This window comes from Rhinolophus hipposideros, assembly GCF_964194185.1.
Source record: "Rhinolophus hipposideros genome assembly, chromosome: 24".
NCBI classification, from domain to species: domain Eukaryota; kingdom Metazoa; phylum Chordata; class Mammalia; order Chiroptera; family Rhinolophidae; genus Rhinolophus; species Rhinolophus hipposideros.
Window position 1 is genome coordinate 29,318,259 of NC_138070.1, and position 23,096 is coordinate 29,341,354.

Genomic DNA, 23,096 nt, shown 5'->3' on the forward strand with positions numbered 1-23,096 from the left:
CAGACGGAAGCCGGACCAGAGCCAGGAAGCCAGAGCTCCCGGTGATTTTCCTTTAAATAGTAGGGCAGTATTAAATTGTTCGTGTAAGCATTTGGTGACTGAATTCCCACAAAATAAAATATAGAGTATTGTTGCAGCCTAAGGCATGTCCAATTTAATAGGCAAAAAAGAAATGTGCAGTCTTTTAAGCCCATTTCATGCCATCCTGGATTTGGGGAGGATGACTGGTCACGTGAGGATTTCATGTTTTTCCCTGTGTGCCCATGATTTAAGCCCCAGTTCTTTGTAATTGGAGCCAGAGAATTAAATCTTCAGGAGCCAGCCTTGTGATAATGATGCTACCATCTGAGTGCTTGCTCTGAGGCCAGCATTATGCTTAGTGCATTATTGTAATTTAATCCCCAAAACAAGCCTGAGAGGAATATGTATGTTAGTAGCCCTGTTTTGCAGATAAAGAAATTTAAAGCCTGGTAATAATAGCCACGGACACTTGAAGAACTTCGATGTAACGAGCACTATTTCAAGTACTTTACATGTGTTAACTCATTTAAACCTCAAAACAACACTGTGGTGTGCAGTCACTATTGTCATCATTTTATAGGTGAAGAAACTGAGGTCCCGGTTGGTTAGGTGACCTGCCAAAGCTGGCAAGCTAGTCAGTGATGGGGCTGGAACTCAGTCACAGTTTGTCTGCCTCTTAAAGCCTATGCTGTTAGCATCACGCACTTTCTCTGAGGTCTGGAGTGAAATAAGCAGAAGACCAATGGTTGGACAAGGCATATCCCTAGTGTCTGCATACCTGTGGAAATCAGTTTCGTAGAATTCCTATTTTTTTATGGGAAATTGGAAAGAAATGAGCCAGTAAAGAAGCTGTTCACTTGAGAATTTTAGTCCATAAACACTGTTCTGCATCTTGGTTTTTTTACATAAAAGTATTTTATGTATTTTAATAACTTCATTTATAAAAGACTTCCTGCTGTCATCTTGGACACACATACAGAAAGACCCGTCTTAAATATTGGTGCCGGTGTAAAAAGCCTTGGAGACAGTCTAAACTGTTTCAAGTCTTGAAAATGATACCTCATTTATACTTTAATATTTAGAGCTCTAATACAAGCAGGGATGATTTGTATAAATTACTGCCTATGAAAATAATACCTAACAGCTGGTATATGTCAGTGGAAGGATAATGGCCTTTTTACATTTGGAGTTTATTCCCTCCTAAACCCAATTCACCAGCTTCTAGTCAGAATGAAGTTCAAATGTAAAAAAAGACCAAGGATTTTCAACTGGTGTAATGCAAACTGTCACTTTTAAGGACAGGTTTTCTGTTTGCTGCTAAAACTGGGAAATGTTTAATAATAATGATAGTGAGTTGAAATGTTTGAAGCTTGGACTTTTTAAAATTGAAAGCTTCACTTTGGTACTGTTGATGAAGATACTCTGAAGGCTCCAAACTATAGGCACGCTTTGACAGGACTTTCTTATGTCTTAGACGCTGGGCAAAATTGCTATAGTCCTTCCGTTGGAGAGATACCAAATTTAATACTTGTGCACAGGGGGTTTTACTACATTATGGTGCATAGCCACGTGTTCAGAATAAATAGTAAGTTTTTCATGTATTGGGCCTGCTCTGATTATACTTACCAGTTGCCCTACCTAAAAGAGTGTCTTCTCTTTTTGACAGATTGGAACCGTGCAATAGCCGTTAAAATTAAGGCAGGTAATGAAGAAGATTAAAAACCAAAACCACTTTATTTTGAACTAATTTAAAAAAAAAACACTTGCAAAACTACTACAGAGTTCCCCATACCTGTAGACCTCCTTCCTTAATATTAACATCTGATATAACCACAGTGCAGGTATCAAAACTGGGGGAATTAACATTGGTATAGCGCTATTAATAGATTTGCAGACCTTATTCCAATAATTGCGCCAGTTTCCCCATTAATGTCCTTCTCCTGTTCCACGATCTTGTCCCCAGACCCCCACTTTGCATTTACTTGTCATTTCTCCTTAGCCTTTTCCGGCCTGTAATAGTCACTCGGTCCTTCCCCATCGGTACTCTTAAATGTCTTACTGCTGGTGAGGATAATGTTGGTGCCTTCACTGTGAAGTAATTTGTCCTACCTTTTGTAGTTAATAAATACCTTGGGGGGAGCTACCGTGAAACCATGGATTTTTAAAAACTTGGTTCAGTCAAGTAAATCTTAGGTGCAGGTTTGTGGACACAGAAGTCATTTGAATTTATGAATTGTGAAGTAGCATTTAGCACTTTGAACAAACAGGAATGCATTAGTATAGTGGGTTTTTACATCCATTAATAGGTTGTCATTTTACAGACTTGACAGTTTTTAAAAAGGGTCTTTGAGTAAGAGTGCTGTTGTCTTCCGATATCTCTGTCATTCAGGAGGTAACTAGTTGCTCGTTCAGTGTTTATTAGAACTAGAACTGCCTTCCCAAGGTGAAGCTTGGGCAATTGAGTAGCTGTGATGCCGCACCTTCCTATCCAAGGAAACATGATTCACTTAGTCATAGGATAAAATCCTCTTTGGAATCAGCTCCCTCCCCTGCAGGCACTTTCACAAACTGGAGCCAGATTAGATTCTGGGGCACTAGCTTCAGTGAGGAAGGAGTAACGGGCGTACATGTTGGCTTGGATTGGGAGGCTGCATTGGTCCAGAGTGACTCTGTGAAAGGAGGTAGGGCTTAGGTGGGCCCAGGAGTTGTGTCTCTTAGTGATGACTAAAGGTTAGGTTCAGATAGAGATTTATTTATTGCTTTCAGGTTTTCAACCAAGTTACTAGAAGCACTTTTTACCAAGTTGAATTTGTCCTTAGATAGCTAAACTCTTCTTAGAGCCAAATTAATAAGATGGAATTTCTTATTAAGAATGAATTATTAAGTAAAATGGAAGCACTGGGCTGGGAAAGCAATTGATGCAATTTGTTTTCAAAGCCTTCAAAGTACTGCAGTGTGCATAGATCACAAGGACTGGCTTAAGTGCCAAAGCATAGGGCATTAATTTTCTTTCAGAGCGGATTCCAGGTTCACAGGATATCAGAAGTGCTGACGTGGCAGTGAAATCCCATTTGTAACATGTTAGATTAGGAAACAGATTGATTTATACATTGATGTAATGGATCAAGGCACAGTGTGTGCTTAAGAAAATGGAGAGCACATTAAATAAGAGCATTTTCAAAGTAATGCAGTACAAACATAACAGAAAAAAAGATCGTGTTATACTCTAGATAAGGTTGGGGTATGTTTGATTAGTTGATTCCTAGACATGGTCCACAGAGGCTTTTTATGTTTCAGATGATACCTTCTTGAGAGTCTCTTATGACCACAAGGATTAATCTTTCTGAACTCAAAAGTGAATCACTATAGCATATTAGCTGTCTGGAATGATTCCAGTTACTCTCCTTTTTCTTGGTGGTAACTGATGTGAGGAGCTGTCCGCTGCTTAGTGGCCTCTTCCTGTTGCTTTAACCTCTGGTATTTTAGATTCTCTTTAGGGAAGGTAACGCTGACCATCTCAGCACAGAGATCAAATGCACTTACCACTGCTGTATTGACCTCAGTGGTTGACCCATAAACTGAACATTTATACAGTTGGAGCTCTGTGGTCTTTTAGCCAACAGCCGTAATGAGGAACATGTGGAACATAATCCTTGGTGCTGATAAATGGCTGCCTGTGCAGTTTTGACCACTCCACCGCTGTGGCTCGAGTGACCTCACATAACTTACTGACCCTGTGCCCTACCTGTGTTCATTTTTTGGAATTGAAGTAAAATGTTCCCATCCTCGTCCTTCCCCCCCCCCCCATGCTTCTGAAAACTTAAACACCACACCTGAAATTCTACTGGTTAAGGGCAGCCTTTAATGTTAAAATAATACAAGGCCACAGAGAATTTAGGAAATACTGCTCAGCATCTGTCAGATTTGACTGTCTTAGTGCATCTATAGCTAGTTTAGGAAACACTTCCTTTCTGACGTGTCCCTTTAGCTTTCTTGCTTACATATTTATTATGTCTTCCTGGGTTTTCCTCATTTGCTTCTGTCTGGGCTTTTGAAGCAGGAAGGAAAGAATTTGGGGAGAGCACTGGTTTCAATACCCAGAAATGTCCCTGGGAATTCCTTGCCTTTGTCTCTCTGTGTACCCATTTTATATATGCCTATTTTCCTCCATATCATAATCAGAGTTTCTAGCCATAGTACTTAGATATGGCTCCCAAAAGAAGAATGGCCGACACAAGAGGCATTTTGGTGCATGTCTTCATGTCATTGTGAGAATTAACATACTTGTCTTGAGCACCCTTTTGCCTTTTAATGATTCCTTTTGATTCAACACCGTTAGAGTATTACCTATAAATAAGTGTGTGTTCCTTTCCGAAGATATGTTTAAATGTTTTTTTCTTTCTTTGGGGGAGACAGCATTTCACCGCATTCTGTAGCTTCACGTGCAGTTATACTGAAGGCTTAGAATCTGCCTTTTACTTTAATAAATGATTATTACTATTACAGCAGAGCTACAAATCGATTCTAGTTAATAAAGTTGCTAATTATTCTCCTCATTGGATTTAATTGGTGTTTTTCAACCGTGATTGATCTAGGCAGCATTTTACTTCCAAATTAGTTTTCTCCCAGCTATCCAACAAGTGTTTATGCTTCCTTTTCTTGTACTAGTAGAAAGCAGGCTAATTTTCATAAGTTTCAAAGCAAAACCTGTGTAGGTGGTACATTTGTCCTGGAAAAGGATCATAAATGCATTTCAAAATCAAATGTAGCCTCCTGATTGGAAGGATCATTCTTCATGTCTGTGTTGGCCATCAGCATAGATCACTAAGAGCTGCTTAGAAAGCATACATTTCCCATATATTTTAAGTTAAATCTACTCTTGCTGCTATAGGAAAACCATTTTATGTTCATTGCTCTTTTTAAAAAGAACAATATAAGATACCACACAATCTAACACTGCCTCCCCCCCCAGGTTTTAACATTTAAAAACAAAGCTGTTTAATTTTTATTTTGAAAGAACTTTTACATTAGGGCAGACCACGAAACTCCCCTGTGGATGTAACCGTGTGTTGGCATATTTCTGGATGCGGGGATGCCTGTGTTTTTTCTAGTGCAAGAGACCCTGCGGGAGCCTTACTGTGTGCCTAGATGTTAGCTCTCACCTGTAACTTGTGACCTGTTAATAGCTACAGTCTTTCCCAAAGAAGCGAATACTAGTCAAAGACAGACTTGTGCTTTGATTATTTTTACCTAACACGAAATAAAATTGTTCATGAAATCCCTTTCAGTGTTCTGTTTCCATGACTGACATCATCAAAGCTAGACGTGACATCTTCCTCTCACCCACCCTGCCTTAGACCAAAATACCAGTATCTCTCTCTAGGACTCTGCAACTCCAGCTTCCTGAGCCATTCCCCTGCAGCCAGTCTGTTTACCCTGAAATTAGAGAAAGCATAAGAGCTACATTTTGAAAATACTAACTTTGGGCTTTACACCTCTTCACACTTTCAGTGATAAAGATCAAAATCTTTTCTTGGTCTACAGACTGTCAGACTGTCCTCTTGTCCCTGCATGCCTCTCCTCCCCTTCTCTACCCACCTTCTTGCCACATATGCTCAAAGCTCTAGCAAGTGCCATTCTCTTCTGGAAGCTTTCTTGATCACTTTACCAAGCCTAAGGCAAAGTCCCTTTTATATGCTTCTTCACTGCTATGTTCTTTTCCTTCTTAAGATGTCTGGAAATGTGATCACACTTTTTTGGTGTGAATATTGTCTCCTGCATTAGACCATAAGCCCCATGAGAGCAGGGGCCATAACATTTTGCTTACCCTTGTGTAAACATTTAGCTTGTTGCTTTGCATAATAGTAGTTACTCAATAAAATTTTGTTGTGTGAATGAATTGAGTAAAATTTACTGGAGCTTTACCCATCCTATACTTTTGTGGTTTGATATATTAAGGAATGGAAAATAGATTTGCTTGTATTAGAAGAGACCATAGTTGGATTATAGGTTCCCAAACTGGAAGTATCCAGATGGGGGGTAGGAGTTAAATTTCCCATTGACCTTTCACTTTGATCCCATAGGTCCAAAGGTCATTTTTATTCTGGCCTGCCATCTAGGAGAATGATTTGTTTGTAAAGATAAAAATAGTAAACAGTAAAGATTTTTTTGAAGATCAAGTTCTACTGTCACAAACCTCTGAATGCCTGTGCCCTTGTGCCAACCTTTTTGGTGTAAACCTGTTTTTTTTCTTCCCCTTTGGTAGGCTCTTGCAGCCAATGCTGGAACAGGATTTGCTGTTGCTGAGCCTCAGATTGCAATGTTTTGTGGGAAGTTAAATATGCATGTGAACATTCAGACTGGGAAATGGGAACCTGACCCAACAGGCACGAAGAGCTGCTTTGGAACAAAAGAAGAAGTTCTTCAGTACTGTCAGGAGGTAAGAGTGTTACCAGAAAGTTAAAACTGCTTTTTTTCTGGGTCAAATTTGAACTGGCTTACCTTCGAAATGGATATTCTGTCATTCTTCCCTTCACCGAAGACCAAGTTGCTAGTGACTGGCACACGGGGCCTTTGTTTCTAAGTGTATGGTGTGATTAAGACTTCTCAAAGGCTGTGCCTGTGTGTGTGCTGTGGACTTCAGTTCTTTCAGGAAGGAATATTGCAGAAGCCTGACACACACCGCAGAAGTGCAGCCTGGTTCTCTTGGCTTCCCACTTAATATGGGAAGATGTGAAGCAAAACATGTCATGTGTATGCTTGTGTTTTCCTCTTTCTGTAAGCGATCATGTCAGGTCTGGTTAACTTGGTTGGGGTCAAAACGTGACCTTGAAAAGGATATAAAATATGCAAACTTCTTACATAACCAAGACTAGCATTGTGGGCCAGGGTTGAAGCATTATTTTATAATTTCATTAACGGACGTTTCCATAGACTTGCCTCTAACATGTTTTAGTTCATGAACTCAGCTACTTACCTGTACCCTACAAGTGGCCTTGATACGTAATAGATTTACTGAGCTGAAAGCTTGCAGCTTTTTTGTGTCCTTAAAGATTCCTTTCTTTAAGAGAATGCATTAGAGGTAGTCAGAAATCTGCCTGTCACAAGAAAACTAATCTTTACATTATCTTTTTACTTGATGAGTTTATCTGGAGCCAGGGACAGCAGAGTGGAACTTGAGATTTATATAGGATAATGGTGACGCTGAGTTGAACATAGATATTCATCCTCACGTGCGAGTGAATGTCCATTTATTCTGGACCACGCCATTTAATTGTGGATGTGCTCTTTTCCCTTGCAGATGTATCCAGAGCTCCAGATCAATAATGTGATGGAAGCCAACCAGCCAGTCAGTGTGGATAATTGGTGTCGGAGGGACAAAAAGCAGTGCAAGAGCCACATTGTGATCCCTTTCAAGTGTCTTGGTGGGTACTTCTCACGAGGTGGGGTCCCTCGTTTTTAAATTTAATTTTCTCTTGACTCACAGTGAAATACCTACATCTGTTCAGAAGCTGGGTGCTGCAGGAACGTATTGTGGGCCTTTCCCTTGAATGTTGACTGCTTCCTGTTCTCAGTCGTTGACTTGTCTTGGATGGTCGCTAACTCTCCGTCTCCCATTCTGAGCATCCTTCTGTCTTTTACGGATGAGTCTTTTCCATGGCACTGACTGAGAGTGCTGCCCTCAGAGTAGCCCAGCTTTGCCTCCCAGGGAGAGCCTGAAAGTACTGTTTTACAGTCACAGTGGAGTGGTACTGAAGCAGCCCAAGGAACAGAATCTTCTGTTCCCCCATCTCATCCTACCCACATTTTGCAAGGTACCAAAATCCTGTCTTGTTAACCAGACGAAACTTGTGGTAGTTTTCAGAAGTCACTTGGGTGCTTGTAGACATTTGGGCATGCCCAGGCTAGGCCCTGTGCTGCCTGCCATTCTGAGGGCTGGGAAGGGTGTTAGGACTCTGTGTGATTGGTGTTAACAGTCAGAGCCAACTTGAGTAAAACCGTAACATTTTATTACCCAGAACAGAGTTGTTGCTTCAAATGCTTTTAGTTAATGTATTCATCCTAACTACTCATCACTGACACATCTGAAGTACACTCACATATCTGTAGTCTGGGTGATTAGGAACAGATTTGGTCACAGAAACTTAAAAAGGCAAAAGCAGTTTATTTTAGATGATCCGTGATAGGATTAACATTGGTATGGTATTAACATAGACATCCTGGGTAGTTCTATGGATGTATTTAATTTTAGCCATGAATTGAACTTATTCCTCTCCTTTGCTTCATTAAAACCTTTCCTAAAATGGAATACATTGCTTTTATCATCCTTACATGTAGCAAAAATAACAGGAAGTGCCAGCACCTGAATAATAGTATTTAAAATATGTAGCAATTACTTTGTTTTAAAAGGGGTAGAGAGAGACACTACATGTGCTTAACTTCATTTACTTTAAAATTGAAGCACCATGCTATGGCAGTACAATACTTGATAAAGTTTTGTATGATGTGGTTTAAGGATGTTCTTTCTATTTGGCTCTAAGAAATTTCTGGCTCCAGAGGTTTCATTTATTCTCTATAAAATTTTCAAATTAAACGAAGCGAGAATATTCCTGAATATTTGTAGATAGACAGTATTTGGAATCATTTCTGCCCTTTGCACTGTTATCCCTGAAGACTTTGCAGCCTGGTCTGTCCCCTTCTGTGTGTTTGTCTCTTGCTGGTTCCACTACCCACCCAGAACTGTGAGCTTGAGATCTGGGAAACCTATGTCTCTGCACATCCAGTCAGTTTTCAAGCTAGCCTGATTGTTACCTCTTAAATATGGCTTATATCCATGGTTCCCAAACTGCACCGAAGCACTCCATGACATGGCCGCAAACTCACAGGGACATCGTGGGATATTTTTGATTTTCAAGGGAAACATCTATCAGACGTCCTATGAACTGCTAGCTGAGGTAGTCACAGTTTCAACACCGCATCATTTCATTCCTTTCTATGACCACATATCTTTTTGGAGCTGTATTTTAGTGGTTCCTAAGATGAAAAGCCAGCATCACACAAAATCGCTGTAGAAGAAATACAGTTGATGGTGTTCAATCAATTGCAACGTTGGAGGAGTTCCACAGGGACCAGCAGGCACTAAGTTGTTAGGATATATAAGTACTTATTAAATTGTTGGACCTAACTACTTAATTTTGGGGTATTCTTTTGGTCTGGGGGTGCTGTGAAAAAATTACTGAGATACTCAGGGTGCTGTGGCTAGAAAGTTTGGGAACCTGTGGCTTAGATCCTCCTCCATCTGATTCCCACTTCTCTAGTTCAGCCTATCCTCATGTCCTGCCTAGGCTCTGACAATGGCCTCTATGCATGTTTCTCAGTTCTGTTGTCCAGGCTATTGCCCTCTGATCTAAAATGAAGGTTGAATTGTCTCTCTTGCACGTAAAACCCTTTTGTAGGTCTTCTTCACGTAAAAAGTAATGTTTAATTAAGCTCCTTAGCATGGGTTGAAAAATTCCATAAAGTGGTTCTTGCTTAGCTCTACTGAGTCCCCCACACCCTCCCACTCTGTGCTTTAGATTCGTCTCAGGGCTCCTGGTCACTTACCATCCAGTTCTCATTGTTTAGAATTTCTTGCCTCTACTTACTTTTCTTGGGGAGTTCTCCCTATAAGACTTAGCTCAGGGGATGCCTCTTTTAAAGGAAGCTTTCCTCCTGGTTGTATTTTCTATCTAGATATCTAGATTTCTGAAATTCTCCTTGTTTTTGCCATTACACCTGTCACTGGACAGTGATGTCTCTTTCAGTTTATGTAAAAGATACAGTTTATGTATCTTTCTCCAACTGTTGTAAACGCCTTGAAAACAAGGACCCTGCTTTAGTCTTTTGTCCGCTCAGCACCATGACAGTGCCTAGAATATAGGATACACTCTTAATGATAATTACAAGACAAGACCACAACCATAGCTAGTACACAACAATTTTATTTTACTTTATTCTCCAAATGCTATAGCTTGAATTTATCCGTGTGTTATAGAACCAGACAATGAAATGATATTGTCATTAACTAAATGCATAAAAGACGGTTTGACCATAAACCATTCAGTAACTTCTTTGCATTGTGGTCACTGAATAAGCAGTCTTTCTTTATTATACAGTCTTTGATGTTACTTAATTCAATTACTTGTGTTTACACCAGTATCCATTTAAACAGTTTCTTAACCAGTGAGTAGAGCTACCCTAAAAACTGTGTTTTGAAATGAATACAGTTTGCCTGAGCCTAAGGTAGTGAGGGACCAGCAGATTGGAGTTTAAAGGAGGTCGTAGGAAGGAAATATTGCTAATTCTTCCTTGTCATGATTTAATAACGTCTCCTGCTGTCCTCACCCTGCCTCCCCTTACAGTACCGAGGTAGAACTGACAGTGGTTAATAATCAGCAATCACCACCTCCTTTTTTACTATAGATTCCTTAGAAAGCCTTTTGGTGATGGTCTTTTAGAGTTACTTTTGCCTTTTTAAATTAGAAGTAATTAATTTTAAAATAACTTCAGAATGGTTTACAGAATGGTTGCAAAAATGTACAAAGAGCTTTTGTATACCCTTTCTTCAGATTTCAGATTTTCTAGTTGTTGACATTTGGTTAATAATGGTAAAATTAGTCTTATCATTTGTCCCCCCCCCCCCACACACACACACTGTTTTTGTTTTGTTTTGTTTTTTCAATCATTTAAGTTGCAGGCAGAATGTCTTTTTTTTTTCTTTAACTTTTATTTATTTTAAGTGTGTTTTTCCAGGACCCATCAGCTCCAAGTCAAGTAGTTTCAATCTAGTTGTAGAGGGCGCAGCTCGCAGTGGCCCATGTGGGGATTGAACTGGCAACCTTGTTAAGAGCATGGCGTTCTAACCAACTGAGCTAACCAGCCGGCCAGGATGTCCTTTTATCCCTTAGTACTTTACTGTGTATTTTCTAAAACCAAGGACATTCTTCCATATAACCATAGTGCAGTCATCAAAATCAGGAAATTATCTATCCAATATCTAATCTATAGACCCTGTTCAAGTTTCGCCTGTTGTTCCAATAGCACTAGAATCTAATTCAGGATCTCATGTTGCATTTATTTCTCTCCAAAGCCTTTCCTTGTCTTTCATGACCTTGACATTTTTATATAGAGTACAGGCCAGTTACATTGTAGAATGCCTTGCAGTTTGAGTTTGTCTTAGGATCCTTTTCATTATGCATTTTTCAGAGTACTGCCACAGAAGTGTTCTCGCTGCCTCGTACGGTATTAGGAGTTGCATGGTATCAGTTTGTTTCATTGCCGGTGTTAACATTTATCACCTGACTAAGATTTGTATGCATTCATTTATTTATTTCATTATGGGATAATTGTTCAGATTGTGCCAGTGGGAGCCCATTTATTCTAGTTCTTGTGTCTTTTTACTATGTCCCTGTCATTCTTTGAAAGCGTCCTTACTTTCTGGTACAAAAAGGTGCTCTAGGCCAGGGGTGTCCAAACTTTTTCCAATGTTTTTCACCAAGGGCCATATGCGGTAAAATATACACACAACCGGGCCTGCGAGGTGAAGTACGTATTGCCTCACCTGGTTTATTTAAGTAAACTAAATATACTTTTGGAATTTGCTGCAGGCCAATTAACAATGGATCATGGGCCACAGTTTTGACACCCCTGCTCTAGGCTCATCCTGTGTTTTGCCTACTCCACCCCTGGAGTCATCCATTTCTCTAAGAAGCCCTGGTTTCATTTAGGACTTTAGATTTGCCCTAAATGAAGGGGAAGGGTATTTAGATTTGCCAAGATCTGGGCATTAGGTTTGTCTACTGCTATTACAATGTTACTGCTTCTAGGCCCACTCAGGAGACAGAGCTAAGAAATATATGTATGTGTATATTACAATCACACACAAATCTGTATTTCTGTATGTATCTATTAAAAACAATGAGTTCATGTTGCTACCTCCAATTCCAGTGTCTTCAATATGTATTTTTAATTTTCTCAGTATCCCCTGTAAATAATCAGTCTCTGCTCTTTGTGAATAGGTATGTTGAGATATAATTCACATACTATATAATTCATCCATTTTAAAGTATACAGTGTAATGCTTTATGGTACATTCACTGAATTATGCAACCATACTCAATTCTTTTAACATAACAAACTGTACTAAAAATATGTAATTCACATACTGTATAATTCACCCATTTTAAAGTATACAGTGTAATGCTTTATCATACATTCACTGAATTATGCAACCGTTCTCAATTCTTTTAACATAACAAACTACTAAAAATTAATGCAGTAAAAAGTGAGAGTCCTATACATTTTATTCATCAGAGTAACCATAGTGAGTCCTTTTATACATATTAAAATGAATACTTGTGGGAAAGAGATGGTAGCAGGTAATTATCTTCATCCCTTTTCAATACTGAAACCCCTTTTCAATACTGCTGCCCAGCAAACCCAAATCATAGGCAAGCCAGAAGTGTGAGAAGATGGGAGCTGGGGAGAAAACAGGATGTGTCTGTGTTGGTTGGGTGCCTCTATGAATTGGTTTGGATGTTCCCAGGGGCCTCATCTGTGTATGCAGGTACTGTTTTTGTTGTTTTTTCGAGGTTAAGGGGAAGGATGTGTCTTGATTAGCACGCTTGAAAGCAGTTTGAGAATGAATGTAGGTTGCTAGCAGTGTTTGCATCAAATCTGATGTTGCACTGTCTGGAGATGTCTGTGTTCACGTCATTCAACTCTGCTCTCCTCTGAGAGCATGCTTAATTACCCATCAGTGTGACTCTTAACTGATGCGTGGTATATTCGGTGAGAAGTGACAGTTCACTTTTCTCCTCAAAATGAGCCTTTATATCTCACGTTACTACTAATTGCCTCCTCTTCATCTGTAAAAATTTATCTAAATAAATAAATAGGACGATCTGAGAAGACAGAGTTGGTGATGTGTGAAGAAGCAAAACTGCTGGTATTTAGGGGAAGGAGTTAGTCATCTCTGACATTTATATATAGACAGGATCCTGGACTAAAAGAAGAGAGCTGTGCAAGCCCAGGACTGTTTTTGTGTTTGGTTATTTTTGGAAGAAGATTTGGACAGGGAGTGTCACTGTGGTGTGAAGACAACCAAAGGACATTTTCACCTCGTCAATACACAGTAGTCACATTAAACAATGAGAGTTGGTGGTTGGATGGCAGAATTTTTGTGATTGCTACTTTCGTTGAGTATCAGGGGTGTCTCTCCTAGCAGAGGCAAATCCTGGTTTACCAGGAGATTTTTGTTTTTTTAAGCTTTGATTGTAATCTAGTTGATTGGTAAAGTTTTTGTACATGAGTCTAACGTACCTTTGTGTTCCTGCATTTGTGTCAGATTGAGCTGTTTGGCCCCAGAAATCCCTATGCTAATAGTGAAATCTTACTGCCATGAATAATCTCAGTCCCCATGTGTAATACGGGGAGGCAGTGTTTACTGCTCCAGCTTGTAATGTCAGCAGATCTTCCCCTTATAGGAGATCAGGGACTTCCTTTACTTGCCACTTGGGTAGTAGAAAGGCTGGCTTCTCCTGCCCAGGGATGAGGCCGACAGGTCCTGAAGGAGCAGGCAATGATGACAAAGCTGGGGAGGGGGTCTACATAGATTTCACACTAGCTCAGAGCCCTAAGACCTTTCTGAGGCCAGATGACTTTCTCACTACACTGTCCTTTTTAAGCCTCAGAAGTTAGTTTGCCTGCTTCCTGCTGCTGCCCCGACTTACATTGCATCTCTCCCTGGGCTAAGTACATGTCTCTCCTTCCTATGGTTTTCCTGCCACGTACAACCTGTGGGAGCATATCGGCGATGCGCCAGAATCGCCTGGGGTGTTTGTTTGCTCAGTGCAAAGTACTGCGTCCCAGTCTAGACCTACTGAATCAGAGTCTCTGGGTGAGAATCTGGTGATATATAAGTTTTTAGCTTTTTATATGGAAGTTACAAACATACCTAGACATAGAAAACACTACCATTAACCCTCACATCCCCACTGTCAAGGTGTATAACTTGTTAATTCGTGAACCACTCCTATTTTTCATCTATGGTCCTGCTCCCACCTACCCGATTGATTTATCTGGAAACAAATCACAGATTCTATTTTTTTCCTATAAATTTTTTTAAAAGATAAGGATTCTCTTTTCTAAACAGCTATGTGTATTTTTCCTCCAGATTTTTATTTTTAAAGTTTTAGACCTATAGAAAAAATGTAGTAGTGAATTCCTCTGTACCCTTTATATAGGTTCTCCAATTTTGCCTTATTTATCCATCTCACTATGTATGTGTGTGTGCGTGTCTTACATACTTTTCATTGTTGTTGAACTATTTGAAAGTAAGTTGAGACATCATGATAGTTCACCTCCAGGTACTACAGCTTGTTTCTTCTAAGAGCAAGGACATTCTCCTATAACTATGATACAGTAATCACAATCATACTTGGAACAATTTCCCTAAATGTCCAAAGAATGTCCTTTACAGCTTCGTTTTAAAAAGGATCACACATTATATGTGATTTAGAACAGTGCCTAAGGCTTATTTTTTTTAAAAAAATCTTTCATGACAGTGATATTCTTAAAGAGTCTAGGTCATTTGTTTAACCGAATATCCCTGAATTTGAATTTGTATTATTGTGTTACCATGATTTGTCTTATTGTGCCTTATTGTATTATCATGATTTGACATACTTTGGCAAAAAGACTGTGTAGGTAATACGTTCTTTTTAGGACATCGTATATGTCACCTTGTCCATGATTGGGGATATAAAGCTGGTCACCTGGTTACGGTCGTGTCCACCAGTTTTCCATTGCCAAATCACTTGTTTCCCTTGGTAATTAGCTTTCCATTGATGATTACGTGAATCAGTTACAATGATGGTTGGTCTTAGAGCTAGGTGTCTTTAGGTACACAAAGGGCTAAAGTAAGATTCATCTGTAGTGTAGGAGGTTACCCACTCTTAGTTTCCTGGGCATTTTGTTATTAGCACCAGTGTGGGCAGAAATAGAGACGTAAGAGGCTGGGATTATTGCATGTGAAGTCAGAGGTGGGGGGGAAAGTACCTGTGTGTGCTTTGGAGGTCATGGAGGGGGGATCCTGTTCCTACTCCCCCACCATGTGTTGCGGTAGCACTGCAGCAGGACTGTGAGGAGAGTCAGGGAAGAGTGAGGAAAGTTCCAGGCATCGTGGCTATAATGGAAAGTTGAGTTCTTGTGGCTGCTTGCCTGGAGCTGTAACATCCAATTGGCCTTTGCAGATGACAGATGCTGAACCTATCTACACCTGACTGCAACTGTCATAATCTGCAGTAAGGGTCATCTTCACTGTGATTCAGATTTGCTTCTCACAAAGCGTTTCTTTTCCAGTGGGCGAATTTGTAAGTGACGTTCTGCTAGTTCCAGAAAAGTGCCAGTTTTTCCACAAAGAGCGGATGGAGGTGTGCGAGAATCACCAGCATTGGCACACTGTAGTCAAAGAGGTAAAAGAATGGACTGAAAAAGTGAAGTGTTGTTTTTTTCTGTTAGGAGAGAAAATAGCATTTTCCTCCAAATCTCACCACGATTTTAAAGTAATTTTCTTTATTTTCCCTTTCTCCCTTCAAAGTTTATAATTACTTGTATCTTCTAATTTAAAAATAATCTGGGAGAAGAATAGATATTTTTGTAAGAAGTATGGTGTTGACACTCCAGCCTCTGAAGTTAAGGATATGAAAAAGATTGTTAGGCAAGGGTGCTGTCGGCAGGGCTCCCAAGAAGGCTATCCTAAACCCTCAGGCCTCAAGGAAGAAATGACCAATGACAGAAACTGTGTCTGGACACATACACTGACAGGATTAGATGTCATTTCATTCTTCTAGTGGTGAGAAATAATACCCTTTCTTAACACTTGTCTTCTGTAGTTAAGTCGGTTCTCCAGTCAGTGGTCAAACTGGTCAATTTCTGAAGCAGTGCTCCCCCTCACAAGTTTGGAATGTAAGTGATCACTGGCCACCTAACTGGTGTTGATAATTACTAGAAGAAACTCCCTTTCCCTTAATTTTTTCCAGCTTTGGGCTTTTATTATTTTTGGCTGCAATGTTGTTTGCCCATTGCAAGCAAAATTTGTCAATCTTCTTAAAGTGATAACATCACAACTTTTTGACAGAAAATCTATGTGTCCACAAGAGAAAGCATTGCATAGTGTTTTGATAAGGGTTTCTTTTGGATAAAGCTGGGAATCGGGTGTGTCCTGATGTGGGTCTGTGGGTTTCTTTTAGGCCTGTCTGACTCAGGGAATGACCTTGTATAGCTACGGCATGCTGCTCCCTTGTGGAGTAGATCAGTTCCATGGCACCGAATATGTGTGCTGCCCTCAGACTAAGATCATTGAATCTACCGTGTCAAAAGAAGAGGAGGAAGATGAGGAGGAGGAAGATGAGGAGGACGAGGAGGAAGACTATGACATTTATAAAAGGTGACTCTTGTGCTGAGCCCGTGAGGTTATTTTGTTGGTAGCTGGGGGCTGCTGGTCTCTCATTTCTGGATGCAGTGGGCATTGCTTTGTTCGTGCTGGCGCTGAGCCAGCTTGCATTTCATTCCAGCTGGAGCCAATCTTGGGAGAACCAGTGGCTTTTGGCTTTATGTTATTCTGGGCCACATTATTTTCTACAGGTTAATGTGGTCCCTGTTCATTAATTCTTCCTATTTGCTGACGTAGCTGGGCCGAGGGCCTTAGTGGCGCAGCTAAATGCGAGCTGAGCTTACTTCCTGTCTCTTTGTGTGTTTCAGAATAGGGAAGGGAGTCATTGTTGTGCTTTGTGCATAGGAATTGGCTAACCTTCCTCTTTTATTGTGACCTTTAGTGAGTTTCCTACCGAAGCAGATTTGGAAGACTTCACAGAAGCAGCTATGGACGAGGATAATGAGGACGACGAGGATGAGGACGACGACAAGGATGAGGACGAAGGGGAGGAAGTGGTGGAAGATCGAGATTACTACTACGACACCTTTAAAGGAGATGACTACACCGAAGAGAACCCCACGGAACCCAGCAGCGATGGGGCCATTTCAGAAAAGGAAATCACTCACGATGTTAAAGGTAACCTGATGTGGAGCAGTCGCAGTAAAACCCGTATGGTAACTGTTTACTTAGAATTGTGGACTGCATTCATCAGAGGTAAGTCACAGAAGGAGAGGTGGTGCCTCTGTGCACTGAAGGGGAAGTCAGCGCTCCAGCACGCTGGTGATGCCAGCTTGGCAGTGGGCCGCTGGGCCACCTCAGGGTCTGCCAGTTGTCACGTCCAGGGACAGATGCAGAATTGAATCAGAAAACTACCTTTTGATTGTAAGGACTTAACTGGAGAGTAAGAGAGACCACATGGTCTACCCTGGGGCAGGCTTCTTCCATATTCAGCCTGAAAATGTTCTCTCCCGAAGGGGAGCCCCCCTCCTCTAAAGGGGCTTTACTGCTAAAGCCCCTACCTTCTGGAGTGGAAATAACTTTCTTGGTTCTTCTTTTCCTGAGTGTGTTCCAATTTGTAGGCTGCCCTATTTATCTATTAGAAAGATGTTTGTAACTGGGAGGGTGGAATTTAATGGCCTATTGGTAAGGAATTGGGACCCACAGTTTTTTCATCTTGTGAATTTTATGAAAAGGTTGTGACAGTTCTAGAACCATTTACACAGAGCCTCCTGCTGATTGTATATTTGAAGCCAATTAAGATCTAAGGAATTATTTAGGACCACCTAGGGAGAAATTACTTAGTGAGTCTAGAAGTTTATGATTCACCTTGGAGGACTTAAAAATGTTCACTCATCCTTTCTAGGTGCTTAAGTAGCGGTTACTATTGTCATCACTACTGATGCTACCTGTTCACCTACATTGTCTCCTTTGGGCCTTGACCCCACCAAGACAGACAAATCAGGCACATATCTCCACCTAACTGGTCAGAAATGTGGGGCCCACAGAGCTATGAAATAAGGAAATTCTTTATGTCAACCTATACATCAATCTAGACTCAAGACAGCACGAAAATTTTTTTTCAATTCATAAATGACTATATTGCCTCCGAATGGAAAAGGAATGCGTCGTCAGAAATGACTGGCTCGAGCTGGTGAGATAGTCAGCCAGGGCGATCAGGTTCTGTCTCACCTTAGCCTTCACTGTTGTTAAGTGTCACCTGGTCCTTCCTCCTCACCTGGCCCAGCCCTTGCAGTCTGTAGCGTTGTGAAACATTTGAAGCTGCTACCTCTGTCCTGCTGACATTCTGACCGTTTCCACACAGCTGTCTGCTCCCAGGAGGCGATGACGGGGCCCTGCCGGGCCGTGATGCCCCGTTGGTACTTCGACCTCTCCAAGGGAAAGTGCGTGCGCTTTATATATGGCGGCTGCGGAGGCAACAGGAACAATTTTGAGTCTGAGGATTATTGTATGGCTGTGTGTAAAACGATGAGTAAGTCCCACCACGCTGGCTCTGTGCAGCAGATCGTCCTGTCCAGCGTTCTGTCTTTCCCAGCCGTCCTCGTGACTGCATCTGTGTAGTGCTCCCTGCCCACTCAGGTGTTTGCTGTCGGTCGTTTTTCCCTCATCTTGTGCTTTCTAGATTTAGACTTGCTTTCCTGTGGGTAGTTGTAAGCTCAGTTTTCCATGTCCCGTGCTCACTGTGGGTCTGGTGGTGGCGGCGGCGGCGGCGGCGGTGGTGGTGGTGGTGGTGGTGGTGGTGTGTTCCCTTCCTGGTACCCCCAGAGTGCCCAGAGTCCTGTTCTTTCTCATCCCACTGTGTAGTCTGCAGGCGCCCAGTGCGCTTTGTGTTGTTTGGGAAGGCAGCCGTGCCCTTGATTGTCTCTAGTTGAAAGGCACGAAAGGGTAACCAGATCTGCCATGAGTTCTGCATATGCTTGTTTCCGGGCTTTTCCTCTCATTCTTGTCTTTGAACTAACCTGTCTCTGACCTCCATGATGCCCGCTCTCCAAAGCAGTGGCAATGGGGATAGTTTTGGGAGTCCAAAATATTGAAATATTTTGCTTTATGCACTCTCAGGCGTGAGCTCTGCAGCTAAGTGGTAGTAAGTCTCTTTCTCCAATATTTTGGCAACACTGGTTCATGCAGAGCTTTAAGTAGTGAAGGAATTTTAGTTTGTGTGTTCTTTGGTCAAAGGAAACTCAGTGGTTCAGTTCAGTTGGGTTTACTTAGATAGGAAAAGTTTTGCTTTTCTCCATGGTTACCCCTTTTCCTTTTTAAGACTCTCTTTCTCTTACCTTGCAGTACTAACCCAACCCATGTGTTTGGAAAATCTTCAAGGCAGGCAGTCTTTTCTTGGTTCCTATTCTGAAATGCATTAGAGTAATGAGTTGCTGCTTGTTCCTGGTATTTGGCTGTAGCTTCTGATGTCTTTTCATTCAGATTACCTTCATGGTTCCCTCTTTTTTCCCCCGCACCAAAACATTTTTGAAATCTTAATATAATATGGTATATTTTTAGCACTTCCACTCCAGCTGCTGCTTTGTGAAAAGACTATTTTGATTTGAGACGACTGAAAGGTGGTAAATAAATGAGTTCTTAGGGAACTTGGGCAGAAACTTTTTTATTCAGGAAAGATGTATAGAGAGAAATTGTTGTGATATTTCCTGCTTTATAAAATTACTTAAACTAAGAGGCAACAAGACATTTGTTTTGTGTTGAAGCCTGAGGAATCACAGATTGTTAAGATCTTGCTGAGTATGCAGATGGTGTCCTTTTCCCAAAGGATCAGAGAGGTAGTGCCACAACACTGTGGAATGGCAGTTCTTCAGGGCATTAATGAAGTCCGCAAAATTGTGGTTTCCTATTATTTGAGGTAGGGGAGGCATGTGTTCACGTACTTGTGGGGCCCCTGGCTGGAGTGCTCTGAAAGCCCAGAAGCATCACTGTTCCCGTGGTCAAGTTGGTGTTCCTCCTTGAAGGGGACTGCAATGGGTGAATGAGCTGGTTATTTTCACACGGACAGGAGATGTGGTTCTAGGTCTGAGCCAATCGTATCTTCAGAACCAAACTTTTAGGCCTACTTCCTCTTTCCCCCTTTGTTCCCAGGGGGTGGAGGAAGCTTGTGTTTGGTATTATCTTTATCCAGCCCAGTGATATGAACCAAAGACTCTGTCTCCAACACATAAGCCTTTAAGCTGCAGACGTGCGGCGACGTGCTTAGTGTCACGGTGGACTTCTGTGCTTTGAAATTCTCCTAGCTGAACTTTGGAGTATCATGGGGAATGTGATTTGTGAAGCTATGTATTTTAATTTAGTTAATCTGAAAATTGGCTGTTGAGATTCTACTTAAATGTATGTATAATAGCAACCAGATATTCTTTGGGAGATTTTAGTTGTAGTTCATAGGTTTAGTAAATAAAAGACGCTCTGATGGGAAACTTTAGAGTGGCTGGCGCATGTGTAGTTAAATTCGTCAGTTAATCAGTTGTTTTCAAGTTACATAAAGTGACGCAATTCTGGAACTTAGGTGAATTTGTTTCTGGATTACAATTCATTGGATGTGGGCATTTGCTACACACTTAGCTCTAACATTACGTCATGATAGAGCAAGTTGCATGTCATCCTCCCTAGCTTGGGAAATCTCGAGTGAACTGGACTAATAAATTTTCATAGATATTTCTTGAGAGGTTGACTAAGTTAACCTGTCATCTCAGTCCTTTCCTTGATGAGGTTAAGCTCCATTCTGCAGATATTTCCTTGCCTGGAGCCATAAGAATCTATGTTTGACTATCAGTGAGGAGTGGTTATTCTAATGGGTTTGTTCTCTGGGTGATAGCCTGTTAGCCAATGAATGTCATGGATTGACTATCTCAAGGTATCTTCATACTCTGGTAAGTCCTTGTCAAACAAATATAGCAACTTTGTCCTTGCAACGTAGTTTTATCCCTGTTTCTCTGTTATTGGGGGTGGGACTAAGAGTCCTTCACTGATAACTGAAAACTGAAGGACAGTAGCTAGAGCGGTTTGGACTTTCTCTACCTAGTCTATCATATGCAAAGAACATTCAGTTGAATCAGTTCCCCAAAGTAAGTTCTAACCTAAAAATAGCCAGAAGAAAGGAGGAAACCTGAGCACTGAAATTCCTTTCAAAATGGAGAATTTGTAGAAGTGCCTCCACGGGTCTGATTTCAGCCCTCGTCTCTGGTCAGATGCTAGCAATAAGGTAGTTATTTTTTAGCATTTAAGAGTTCAAGAACTGAGGGATGGTATAGAAGAAGTGATCTCCATTTCTGCTCCTGGAGTCCTAAGTAGATGCCTCGCTGCTGCCGCAGTTACCAGGGGGCCTGGACGGGCCTGATGGATGAATATCATGTGAGGAAGATGGACCAGTGTATCTAACAGAGCCGGGCCTTGGCAGATAGGAGTACCCTGTACTTCGAATGTGATACCAGACAAACTAGCCTGCTCTGCAGTCCTGAGCTCGGTTTTCTTCCTAAAGCACTGTGCAGTTTCAACATTGGGCCTGACCCCCAAAGAGAACACCCTTTGTCGTTTTGTTTCAGTTCCCCCAACTCCTCTGCCAACCAATGATGTCGATGTGTATTTCGAGACCTCTGCAGATGATAATGAGCATGCTCGCTTCCAGAAGGCTAAGGAACAGCTAGAAATTCGGCACCGCAACCGGATGGACAGGGTAAACCTATGCACTTCGCTTATCTTCATGGTGTTTGGCACTGGGTAACGTGGTTTTCATAGTTGAAGAAAAGGGACACCAATCTAGGGATAGATTGTCATGCTAACGTCATGCTAACCTAGGACAGGTAAGGTGTGAGAGTATAAGGGGAGCTACTTTCTGGGTAGCTTCCTCCCCTCCCCCAACTCCTACCTCCAGGATAACATAATTACCCTCTGTTCCAGACTCTGCAGAACACTTTTCCAGTAACCATTATGTTCTTGTTGTTTTTCTTTGCCATTAATTAGCTTTAAAAAGTTTTCATTTTAAAGAAGGAAACTGTATATCACTGTTGTAAATAGAAAGCTAGTATCATTTACCATTAGAACAAAATAACCATAAAAATATATTAAGTGAAAGCAAGCATGTATTATTAATATAGTTTAGCTAGATCCTGTTGCCTGGTGAAGGTTGTGAGTCTCTGGGATGTGTCCTTTTCTTTTAAAGGGTTGTTAAGTGTTAGAACAACGTGAGCACTATAGTGCAACTGTCTCCTAGACTTATTCAGAAGGGTTAAAAGAAAATTAAAAGCAGAATTATTTGCCAGGTCTTGAGTGCCCCATCACCTGTGCTGGGTTTATACTTTGGGAAATGCTCATTATTGTAGTTTATCCACATCAGTTTTGAGAAGTATTTACTAACCCCCCCCACACACACACACACACTTTTCTTTGGTGAGGAGAATAAGGCACAGAGACTGTTAAATAACCTTCCCAATGTTATAGCACAAGGAGGTCAGAGAATTGAGACTCTGTTTGAGGATATTTGAGGCCTGGGCCCTTAGGAGGCGATAGTTTTATGAATAAAACAACCCTGAGCTCATGAAGGGATCCTGTGTGTGATTTCCTTTTGCACAGTTTCCTACTTTAGATTCAAGACCTGGCAGTATTTTTAGAAAATGGGGGGACTGTTTTAGAGATTACTCTCTGGTTAGAATGGTTTGACCTTTGTTCTAGGTAAAGAAGGAATGGGAAGAGGCTGAGCTTCAGGCGAAGAACCTCCCTAAAGCAGAGAGACAGACTCTGATCCAGGTAAGATGCATTCTCCAGGGACAGAGCTCCAGCCGGACCCTTTGAAGTACCGTCAAAGTCAGAGTCCCAGGAAGTTAGAGTTTGACACCTCCTTTTAGTTGACAGCTCATGTTACAAGGAAGTTTTAACTGGCCTGCTTTTTTTTTCACCCCCTAACTGGTGATCTCTAGAATAGCTCACCTATGGTAGATGGAAAACAAATCCCGGACCAGAGCACACCTAATTCATGCCAGGAAGTAACCTTAGCCGGGCTCCATTTGTTAATTCTGCTTTCCTGGCAAAAGTCCTCAGTCATCTTCATTCTTAGACTGTGACTTGTTTTTTTAGCAGTACTGAA

The 23,096-nt window shown here is 41.2% G+C and overlaps 1 protein-coding gene across 4 annotated transcripts in view; it reads left to right on the forward strand.

The window, feature by feature from the left end:
- Positions 1-23,096, forward strand: part of APLP2 (amyloid beta precursor like protein 2) — a 77,054-nt gene that overhangs the window by 38,036 nt on the left and 15,922 nt on the right. For 2 of the 4 annotated variants that reach the window (XM_081036876.1, XM_081036877.1), the window contains exons 2-9: positions 6,287-6,460; positions 7,322-7,445; positions 15,421-15,533; positions 16,311-16,507; positions 16,896-17,131; positions 18,318-18,485; positions 21,559-21,689; positions 22,685-22,759. In XM_081036876.1, coding sequence (XP_080893002.1) covers positions 6,287-6,460; positions 7,322-7,445; positions 15,421-15,533; positions 16,311-16,507; positions 16,896-17,131; positions 18,318-18,485; positions 21,559-21,689; positions 22,685-22,759 — 1,218 coding nt within the window. The remainder of the gene's footprint in view (positions 1-6,286; positions 6,461-7,321; positions 7,446-15,420; positions 15,534-16,310; positions 16,508-16,895; positions 17,132-18,317; positions 18,486-21,558; positions 21,690-22,684; positions 22,760-23,096) is intronic. The other 2 variants (XM_081036878.1, XM_081036879.1) reach the window with 1 other exon arrangement.